General features: G+C 28.6%; 1 protein-coding gene across 1 annotated transcript in view; it reads right to left on the bottom strand.

The window, feature by feature from the left end:
• LOC100161394 (neprilysin-2-like) overlaps nucleotides 1–11,615 on the bottom strand; it is a 23,464-nt gene extending 11,849 nt beyond the window's left edge. Inside the window, exons 1-7 of the mRNA XM_029491340.1 lie at nucleotides 11,389–11,615; nucleotides 9,530–9,741; nucleotides 8,318–8,691; nucleotides 5,214–5,516; nucleotides 4,097–4,193; nucleotides 3,008–3,176; nucleotides 1,411–1,661 (exon numbers count right to left, since the gene is read on the bottom strand). Coding sequence (XP_029347200.1) covers nucleotides 1,411–1,661; nucleotides 3,008–3,176; nucleotides 4,097–4,193; nucleotides 5,214–5,516; nucleotides 8,318–8,691; nucleotides 9,530–9,741; nucleotides 11,389–11,614 — 1,632 coding nt within the window. The 5' untranslated portion in view covers nucleotide 11,615. The remainder of the gene's footprint in view (nucleotides 1–1,410; nucleotides 1,662–3,007; nucleotides 3,177–4,096; nucleotides 4,194–5,213; nucleotides 5,517–8,317; nucleotides 8,692–9,529; nucleotides 9,742–11,388) is intronic.
• Between the last annotated feature and the right edge of the window lie 383 nt (nucleotides 11,616–11,998).

The following is an 11,998-nucleotide window of genomic DNA, read 5'->3' as shown; positions in this document are numbered from 1 at the left end:
AAAAAAATGCCAAACAGCATAATACTAATAAACTTTATACATAATACTGTTATTAAAATAATTAAAATTATACAATTTTAATAATTCACAAGTAAACATATTTCTGGCTACAACATTTTGGCGCCTCTAAAATACTGGCGCCCGGGGCAGTTGTACCCAGCCCCCCCCTAAATGCAGCTCTGTACCTTCCTAATGCTATAATGTCATCTAGATAGATATTCTACATTCATAATTAGAGTTAGAATGTTTATGATTTTGCATGTTTTATTTTAGATATTGTATTATTGTGTGTATTCTTAGATAGAAATTTGTTTCATAATGTCTAGATTAAAATATCAACATTTTATTTTGCATAATTTACTTGCAAACATATTTTCCGAATTGTAGCATAATATAAGTGTTGATTTTGGCTTTTTCTGGTTTTAATCACTTATGGGTGTTATAGTTTTTTCGATAAAAATATATACTTTTGCAAAAAAAAGTAATTAACTAAAAATTAATCTAATAAGTGTTTGTACCTAAATTTGTCTTTTTTTATAAGTATAAATTGTATAAAAATCATCGCTCACTTATTGTCGGGAATTCTACATAGCTATTCAGAGATATAAATAAAAAAAATAACAAATATACATAGAATTCAACTATTGTTGCAAAACTTTTAATTAAGATTATGTGTATTATGTGTATCATTACTAGTTTATAATATTATGTAGGTTCCTACTAGGTACCTACTTATAATTGTAATTAATAATTATATACATTTTTAAGCACCTTATTTTATTTCTAATAAATAATTACCTATAGTATAAAAAAGTGGACAAGTGGGTGTCGCTCAGCTGTACACTAGGTTACAGGTAGGTGTAGGTTACTGTAATGAATGGTGTTAAATTTTAATTCACTGATATTATATCATTGTAAACGAAAAACGATTCAGAGCAAAGACTGTCAGTTAGCCTCTGATATATATTTCTAAGTACCTATATATTTTGATGATATAATTGTGTACAAAGTAATTTATTTACCTCCTTGCGTTGAACTTGACTTTAAATTTTCAATTCTTAGCTATAGGTACAAGTTGAACTATTTATAATTTTTTGACTATAAAATTATTTTTAAATTTAAATTTAATAAATGTTGTCAAAAATCGTAGTTTAGATGCTTATAAAAAAAAATTGTGCTCATGTATTTTTAATTACTACTGTAATTTTAATTTAATACTTTTGAACTTCTATTGAAACAATATATCAGTATTGATCGATTGTTGTGAGTGAACAATCATTACAATTTCGAAGACACGGGTAGTTATTCGAAATTCAAAAAATATGAAATATTAGACGAGTGATTAATTCGACCACGAAATGCATCTGCGGAAAACGGTACCATAATAAACCAAAAATGAACACAACACACCTTGAGTCCGACCTCATCAACCGTATAATTTCCATACTGTTTGATGATGCACGACACCTTCTCCAAGAAGCGTTTCTTCGTCTTCTTTGCCCACCAGTCGACCAGGTTACCATGCTTGTCGTACTTTCTGCCTTGGTCATCGAAACCGTGGGTGATCTCGTGACCAATCACGAACCCAATGGCACCGTAATTCATGTACCGAGGACGATCGCTGGAGAAGAACACGCCTTGCAGGATACCGGCGGGTAACTCTGGAAATTTATAATCAGTTTATATCAGTGGTCCTCGATCTGTAGCCCACTTTTCGGGGTCTTTTTAGCTGGTCACACACACACACACATACACATAATATACGCGTATATTATTTATTATGATTACTTATTATCTACCTATATATATATACAAACTAAATACCACTCACTCAGCAGAGTAGCATTAGGGGGTGGGGGATAATGAGCAATGCCACCTCATCCCATAGGCCATATTATTTTGAGCGCTGGACAATTTTTGATTTTATAGTAGATTTAGTATTTTCGTAATGACTTAATGATTTAATATTAAAATATCATGTAATATTGAAATATTGGTTGCAAACAAAAAAAAATTGGAAAACATTAAAGTGCCAACCTTCTCGTGGTATCTCCTGAGTCCTGGCCCCCGGGTAACGTGAATAGCCTCTAAAAAAAAAAAAAAATAGAAAAAAAATGAAAAGGAAAAACTTAAGGGAACTTGATACCGTGATTTTCTGTTTTTGTCCAACACGCGCGTGACATAGTATTTTAGACGTGTTTTTTGCCAAATATTCCAATTGCTCTATTGAAGCAATAAGAATTCTAAAAACAATTATAACAGGTAAATAAATAAATTATTTAAACAGATATAAAAAAAAAACAATTACGTATGGAAATAATTGTTTTTCTAGATTAAAAAAGTCCAAAACGATTAGTTCTGTCTGTAAAACTTTTCTGCTATCCTTTAAAATGTAACTATCATTTAGGTATAACTAATTTATATAAGAATTTTTAACAAAACTATTATTAGAAAAAAAAATAATGTAGTGCATTAAGTACCTACTGTATGACATAAAAACATTTGATTTCGGGCATTTTTTGAGTTTTTTTTTTTGGTATTAAAATTCGAGATGTTATTACTGTGTAAATTACAAAAATAATAATTATTAATAATATTAACAATTTTAATTTTTTCAGTGTTTATTCTAAAAAGGTTAAGAAGGATAAGTTTTAGGTGGCTTAAAATGATATCAGAAGTCGGAAGTTATACATTTTTATCAGTTACGTCTTTTAACTACGTGCATTGCGCTAGCCGCACCCATTGAACAATTTATGAATACTTTGATGTCAACATTTAGCACGCAATTAGCATGAATTTGCACGACTAAATTTAGAATTCGCACGGTAATGTCAAAGTATTCATAAATTGTTCAATGGGTGCGGCTAGCGCAATGCACGTCTTTTAACTGTGATAATAGATAGCCACAATAACAATCACAATAGACAATCCATTATTAGGGATATACCCCCCTCCCCCCAACAATTACGCCACTGGATGCTTATTAATATATTCCAATATTACTTACGGATACTGTTTTCATCATAACTGTAAAAGGCATTTATAATTGCCGTTTTACTGTGATTAATCCAATCCGATTTGTTTACTGGTTGCCTTAACGACGAAAAGCTGTAGTGAGTGAGGAATTTAGTAAAATTCATTATGGATGTGAAATAGTCTTTATCGTTGACTTCGAGCTACGAAAAAATACAACACATATTTCTTGAACAAATGCTAACAAATTAAATCACAACAAACACAAATTTTATAATTTAAAATTCTAATCATACATCATATAATATTATTATCTCCAATACGGTCTAATTAGGAAAGAAAAGTCTACTTAGAAAGACCTGACAAATTAAATAACTTTTCTTCTAATCAATATTTTGTATGTTTATTTATTTTTATATTTTATGTATAGGTAATTTATTCACTTTTGCACTACACATGTGATAATAACATTTTTATTTTTAAAACTAAAAACAAAAAATTTTAAATTAGAGCTAATTTTTTTTTTTTGAAAAATTTTAAATAGTCAATTATACATTTGTAAATCTGGGTTTTAGGAAAATTTGACTGTAAAAACGTTTATCAAAATTAAGTGGTTTTGTAAAATATTAAAATTTTTTGAATTAAGACTCATTGAGTTTAAAAGTAATAACTTTTTAACAAAATATTTAGATTTTAACAATTACTTAGGTATTTGGTACCTATAAAAAATTCTCATAAAATATTTAAAACAAGTTTATACTTATTGAATTTAAAACGATTTTACGACTGAACTAACTTTATACTTAGGTAACAAAAATAAAGAGATTTAAAAAAAATGTAAACGAAATAAACCATGTTTTACAGTCAAAATCGTTCTAAAAATCCAGATATTAAAATTGGCTATTTTGAATTTTTATAAAAAAATATATTTCAGATCTAAAATGTTTTACTTTCTGTTTTAAAAAATAAAAAAATGTTATGCTATAGGTAAATAAGTATATGCTAACGTATGTAAATGATGTAAAAAATGTAAAAAAATTATTAAATATAATTGACTAGAACAAAAGTTATTTAATTTGTCGGGTATTACTGTTGCACGCTATCTTATTATATAAACAATTACATTTTCATAAAAGGCATTCAACTTGCAGTCGTCCAATAATTCGTCGGGGTATGCAACGTGACTGGTCATTGAATTCGCTTTGTCTATCGCGTTTCTCCTGCAGTGAAAAAATCAAAAATAATTATGACGTCACAATAGTTTTTGTCGTCAGAAAGGGTTATGCGTTATAATTAGAGCGGTGATTTGGACGCACTACAATTTATCAAAATATGTACTCAAAATCGTAAAAAATATTATGCAACAAATATGCAAGACAAACTAATTTTGAAGTGGGTTATAAGGTACCTTAATAAATTCATAATTTTTATTTGATAATTATTATTATTAGTCAAATAATTTGACGAAGTATTAAAATGACTTAAAACAAATTAAGCAACTTATAATTAGGTAGGTACCTGTGAAATTAATTCATCTATTAAAAGTGCCTAAAAATTTGCTTTTAAATTTTCTACTTGACAAAATATTATTTCACAACTTTTTATTAAATATATTTTTGTTTCAATATGCAATAAATTTATAAGTTTGTTAAAATATAAACAACTAGGCAAGGCTGGACAAGTTAATATTTTTGTTTTTAACTTCAGTTAAGTTAATATCCACCAATAACAAAATTGTTTGTTCAACGATAGCTTACTTAATTTGTTTCCAACCCAAAACTAAATTATAGACTATAGCGTTTATACTTAATACAGTATTTTCATATACCTAAGTTAGATCCTTAACTTTAAACAATTCACGGTACATTTTTTTTTTTGACATGAAAACGAAATAAACTGAATTATTGAAATATAATAAAATTAAAAACAAAATTAATTTACTTAATTTACTTCTTAAAATGAAAAATTAATTCGTTAATTTCACGTTAATTAAAAAAGAAATGTAGTAAGTTAACAGTTAAGTTAATGAAAAGTCAAAAGAAACTAGTTAATTCCCAGCCTTGCAAATAGATATGCAGTAATCATAAAATATGCAAAAAAAATGTCCGTATGCTTTAGTTATGATTCATGTAGACGACCGAAGGAAATACAAAAAATATGTGAAAAGGAAAAGTTATATAATTGCATATAAATCCGCGCTCTAGCTACCTAATTTATGACCCGAAAGTCGAACTTATCACCTTGTTTCGTCGTCCATCCAATCGTTTGTAGATAATATTTTGTTCATTTCCTCCCTGATACCGTCCACCATTTCCAAAGCTTCGTTTTTGGCACTTTCGTCGAAAAACTGTCTTACGTACAACGATCCGATGGCCAATGAAAACCTATCGGAACTGATACCCACGCATTCCTTCCATCTGGGCACTCGTTCAGTCTTGCCGCTCTGCTCGGTGAGGAACTCCAACTCTCTTTTCCTTAATTCTTCAGTCAGAAAATTGACGCACTGTGCGGCGAATCTCCAAATCATGTAATTTGCGGAGATCCTGACGACAAAATTATCGAGTTAGAGCCCGGGCGTCCATCAGCGTTTTAAAAAAAATTCATAGCGGTGTTGGGCAAAATAAATTCTACGATTAACCCATAAATACAGTTCATATGGATTTTATCCACAACTTAATATTATTCATTAATTAACAACATACATATTACACTCGTTGAATTTTCCATTACTTAAGTATAATGATAATCGATATTAAAAATAATACAATTTCACTATGAAAAATGTAATTATTGAGATTATTTGTGGTTAATGATTAAATTATTAACCTTAGTGTATGATTAATCTCATTAATTAACTGTTTCATAGTGAGATTTTATTATTTTTAACATCAATAGTACATCTTTTTAATGCCTAAATAATGGCTGATTCAATGGGTGTAAGAATTAAATGAAATTCACGAATATTTAGTTATACATAAGATCCATATAAATTGTAATCATCGGTTAATCGTAGAATTTTTTTACCCAACACTGATTACATATTACGAAAATAGTATAGACAATTAGTTTAAAACGTGTTGCAGATCATTGGCTATTACTGATTTTAATCGAATGAGGATGATAATACTTTGGAGAAAACGACACATTATTCGTTTTTGAATATAATAATATTTACTATTTATTTTACAATTTAGGGCACAAAATATAATGATTTATATTTAATACGTTTTCTAAATAGCTGTAACTTTTTGTATATTTCTACGTTGATCTTGATCAGTCAGTCAGGACACGTTCGATTGTAATATTATATCAATTTATATTATGTTACGTAAATTTGATTCTGCTCGGGAAATTTACACAGCGAATACAAACAAATTAATTTTTGTTTAGTATTTTTTTTTTATCCATCTAATACTACTAATATTTATATGATATCGAAGAAAAAATCAAAAATATAATAATTTTATGACCATAATTATTTATTACACATTTATTAAAATTCTGAATATTTTAAAACAATGGTAATTTATTTTATTAAATTATATTATATTATATTATTACAAATATAACATATAAAAACAATTCATTATAATAAAGATAATATGTTATATAGGTACCTAATATTGGCGGAAGATCTTGTACGTAGTCTGTACGCAGCTTTTCAAAACAAGTAACAAATGTAAGTGTAGGAAAGTAGACAGACTTTACAATTATCACTGCCATTCTATAGTAAATCACGTACCTACAATGAGCGAAGCTTGACCATTTTTTTTGAGGGGCTGAAGCCCCAGCTATATAATGTTTTAGTATTAAAACAATTTATTTAAGTGGCTTGAATAAATTTTATAAATTTCGAAACGTTCTTCATTGAAATTTGTAAATACAACAATAACTCTGTGATAGCATTGTTCTATGGTGGTAGTATACCTAATATCAGTACTTTCTGCGTTGTGTTATAACTAGAGACCGGATTTTTATGTTTTTACATATCTTTACTGAGAGTATGCAGCTCCAATTGGATAAGCTTTCTCGACGATTCATTTACCATTTTAAGGTTAAAGAATATTTTGAGTAAAAAACAAGTTTTAGGAATATATTGCCAAATTGGTTCAAATTTGAATATTTTATAAAAATATAATAGATCATAAAATTTTTTTTATTTTTATTACTTAAACTTGTTATTATCATTATTTTTTGAGTTCATAAGTTTGTGTTACAGCAGTTAAATATGGGTACACCAGTATGGCAGTATATCACCATATTATAGATTAAATATAAAGCTGTTTATTTTTATAAACTGTTACTTTTATTTGTTTTTTCAGTGTTTAATACATTTTTTCATAAAAGAATATTTTTGCATAATATAAACGATTATTTTGATGAAATTATAGAGCATAGAAGCATCTTATATTCAAGATTTTAAGCGCATACAAATCCGGTCTCTACTTATAACTTATAATTCTAGTAATCATAGTGCGAATAATTATTATCATAAAACTTAAACTAAATCATGTTTACTCGTTTCAAACTATAGCCCCGCAAATATTAAGTAACTATTTGTTAATATATTCCATAAAAAAATGTAAATGTTTTACAAGTGTCTTTATTCAAAATAAGTACATTGTGAGTTTTAGGGGGGGGGGGGGGGCAAATTTGTGTATTTGGGAGAGCTTTAATCCCCACAAGCCTCCTTGCTCCATCCATGGCACTTACGAATATTATTTGTAACAATACAATCTAAAGAAGCTTAATATTACTAAGTTAGTTATTTTTTTTTTTTTTTACCACATCAATATTATATATGTATATTTACTAGTAGGTAATTATGCATTTTAATAGAAAATATTGCACCAAAAATAATTTTTCACGATTCAAATTGCTGCGGGCAAAACAAAATTGACATTGTGTACATTGCTCGGTATTCCACATTGATTGTAAGCCAGTGTTCAATACCTCAAATAAATTTTTTTCTAGTATTTAAGATACTACCTAATCAAATAATTTTCAGATACTATATTGGTTTATAATCGTAACATAGTAGGTATATAATCATTTTTATTCAGTAAATTTATTAAATACAAGGTTGATAAAAATATTGTTTTCAAAATAATTGCCAGACATATTATCGGTTCGTAATATTTTGAATTAAAATAACATGTTCGAAAAAAAACCAAAAGTATTCGAAATAAAAAAATATTATCGAAAACACTTCATGGTTAAAACTGAAAGTGTATAAAAAAGTATTCAATAGGTATATAGGTACTTAAATACGAATTTGAATACTTTTACACAAATACTTCATACATCGTCCGCAACATAATATTATATGGGTATATGGATTTACCTTTTGGGCGTACTGCAGAGTAGGATTTCGAGTTCCGACAGGTATTTCGGCGCGTTTACAATTATAATGTCGTCTCGCTGTATGGTCAGCGGGAACAACAGGTTGTTGAGGTACTCTTTCCACGGTATGGTCGGGTAGTTTTGTTGCAGGTCGGCAAGTTTCATTGGGTTGTACAGCTTGGCGGTGTCCCGGCGCTCTTCCGCCGTCATCGATATCTTGGCCAATCGTATCTCGAACTCCAACGACTGTCTCAGCTCCTTGACGGCCCTGTGCCGATCAGCGCCGAACAGCACCGCGATGTCCACCATGTACCTATAGTACCCGGCCACAGACTTTTCGTCGGTGCCCTTAAGTGCCAAGGACGCTTCGTCCAGCTGAAACGTAAGTAGGTCGAACAATACCAGTCAAACGCATTATTAGGTTAGGTTAGGTACATAGCGACAAAGCTGGGAGAGTTTATTTTTTTTTTAACTCAGTGAAGTCAAATTAAGAAAAAGTTTACATGCAGTTTACCCAAGTTAAAAGTCTGTACCTACACAATTTTTTCAAACATTTTATTAAATTAAGCTTAAGTGGCCTATTTTTATTTTGTTTACCAATTCGAAACTATATTGTTTTGATATACAGTATTACTATATCCCAAGACCCAAGTACAGCATTGAAGTTTTTTGTCATTAAAATGACAATAATTCATAGCAAACATTATACCCGAAATATTTTAGATTCCGGGCGATGAATATTGATGTTATAATGATAGTTTTTTTTTGTATCAATGTACACAACGAGCAGTCAAAATAATGCTCCCAATTTCAATTTCAGTATTTTTCCCAATGGAAAAGTGAAACTAGTTGGTGCATTCGGTAGGTCAAAATTTGTAACCTACTGTAGTTCAGAGCGACACCCACTTGCCCAATTTTTTTGACATGAAAACGAATTCGATTGTAATAAAATGAAATTGAAAACAAAATTAGTTAATAATAACTTTTTGTGATGAAAATAAAATTTCAATTTATTTAAAAACAATTAGTTAAATTGCCGGATTGGCGGAAATCCAAAAAGAAGTATAGTCGAGTTCAAAAGTTAAATTAAATTAACTTTATAACTTGACTTTTAACTTTTAACTCGTTAGTGCCCAGCCTTGCATTACGATGATAGTTATTGTTTTCGATGAATGTTGAACTATTGTTATAACATTGTCTTGTGTTAGCTCACTTCAATAGCTCTCATCATGGAGTTTTTCAAATCTATGCCGATGGAAAATCGAATTAAGTAGTCCACGCTGTAACCCGCCTCTCTAATTTTGTACACGATGTCCTTCCACGTGCATTCAGTATAACTCCATTTATCGCCTTCCAGCACCGGCCATCCACCGAAGCTTTTCAACATTTTCTTAAACGGTTCCAATCCATCTCTTTCGATTTTTTCTGTTAACGTGAACTTCATTGTGATTAAAATGAAAAGCTGTTCGTTGGTAATCGCATCAATCGAGAACGGCTAGCCGGACCAATTTGAATCTTTTTTTTTTTTTTTTAAAGCTCGTAATATTTCAAATGAAGTTTTTACAGAAAAAAAATTGCTCCAAAAATTGGCAAATTTCGGAAAAACTGAAAGACTTTTTTCAATTGGAAATTTGTATGTAAATTATTGCCATTGGCTATATATTATATTATTATAATATAGAAATAGAAGAAAATTAGTAAAATCTTATTTTTCTATTTAAATGGTTGACATGCAACTGTCAATTAATCACATAATATAATAATTTTAACTTAGGTATAATTAATATAATATATGGTCACTTTAGTTTTAACCCGCATTGGTTTATTCGAAGTAGATCAAAAAATAGTGAACTGTTTTCAAAAAAAAGTTATGTCAATAACATTTTATCGTAATTTTTTTTATAAGCTTTTTTATTGTGCTTTCAACTATCAACTATCAATGCTCCAAAAATGTACAAATTATTATTATTAAATTCAAAAAAGTAAAATAAAGTCAAGAAAACTAAGCATTAAAATAACGCCGTATTTACTACAGTGTTTATTTTCATTTTATATCTTAAACATTTTGTTTTCCTAAATATCATCTCTTTATGAATAGTGAGTGCCTCATCTAAGCTCGTTGTCTAGTAATTATTGTCCAATGTTCATTGATAACAATAAATTATAATTACGAAAGTCGTGTCACGTTTCGTGTCACGTTTCAAAGTCGCAGATCACTTAAAAATTATGGAAGATATGAATACAACATTTAGCATTCTAGGTATAAATCTGTGGAATAATAAATAAAATAAAAACAAACTGTAGTAAATACGATGTTATTTTGAGTTATACGTGATATCTTTTAAATATGCTAATTTTTTTCCAACTTTTTACTTTTTTCAATTTTATATGAATAATTTGTATATTTCTAGTTTGATTGTGTATGTTAGTTTATAGTTTAAAATAAAAATGAACTGCAGTAAAATGTTGAAAAGTTTTGAAGATATATTTTTAAATGTGTTGTAGGTTCAGTTTTGTTTAAAAAGTTGAATTGCCCGTAACTAAAATAATTAAAAATTAGATTCTCTTTAAAGGGTTTTTTTTTCATAATTTGAGGTGTACTATCATATTATTATGATTCCGGCCGTCCGAACTCTTATAAAAAGGGTTATAACTGGTATTAACCGAAACCGAAATTTTATATTTTTAAAAATCAAAACCAAAATCTTAAACAATAAAATCATAAAGGTCCCTGATCTAAACATTAGAATATTAACTTTAATTAGGTTAAAACTTTTTTGTACCAATAGCTTATTAATAATTGATTTTTTTCAGAAGAAAACATAAAATATTCGTTAGCTATGACCTAGTTAATTTTTTTCTGTACATTTTTAGGTTTTTATTGAAATAATTTAATAAAGGAACATTGTTTTATCTATTAAAATAAGTTGGTTATTGTTTAAACGGCTTATTTGTATTGTTGAGTAGTATTGTAAAATCAAAGACGTATATCAATGGGCAGGTAATCATTTTCTAGGGATCCTCAAAATTTAAACTGCCTCGGGGCCCACAAACGTACAATTATTCTTATACCTTTGTCCATGCACGATTTAAACATTAATTTCGCCATTTTGATCGGTCTCTGTTCGTCTGGTTTGATAGGTTCGGTGACAATTATTCGGAGCTTGTTCAACAGCGTATCGCCAGCAATGCTGAATGTCGTCTGAAACGGTTTGTCGTCGTCGATAATCGTGTATTTGATAAAATTTCCACACGCGAACTCATAAAAATCATCACAGGGATTTACTGATACGTTCATATTGTTAATCACAGAAGCAGCTATAATGTTAAAAAATTTTAGGTCTGGTTTTATTTGTATACTTTTTTCATTCGAGAATTAACATTTTATATTTTATTCAAAAGCAATATTTTAATGTAAAATAATTTTTTTTTTAAATTCAAAACTTAGGTATCTCTACTGGTATATTTTTTATTTGAGATTAGATAAAACTATATATAAGACAACCATGCAATTTAACTTTTAATATGATTTTTTATATTATAAAATATATTGTACCTACTAATATTAATTTATGTTAAAATTGTATTTCTACTTAAGTTTTTTTTTTAATTTTTTATTAATGCGGCCCCCAGTGAAAAGCTAAAAATAATTTTAAAAAAACCACTCAGAGATGTATTTACA

Source organism: Acyrthosiphon pisum, chromosome X (assembly GCF_005508785.2).
Source record: "Acyrthosiphon pisum isolate AL4f chromosome X, pea_aphid_22Mar2018_4r6ur, whole genome shotgun sequence".
In the NCBI taxonomy this organism is placed as follows: Eukaryota; Metazoa; Arthropoda; class Insecta; order Hemiptera; family Aphididae; genus Acyrthosiphon; species Acyrthosiphon pisum.
The sequence above is the reverse complement of the archived record's forward strand: the minus strand, read 5'-3'. Positions and strand labels throughout refer to the sequence as shown.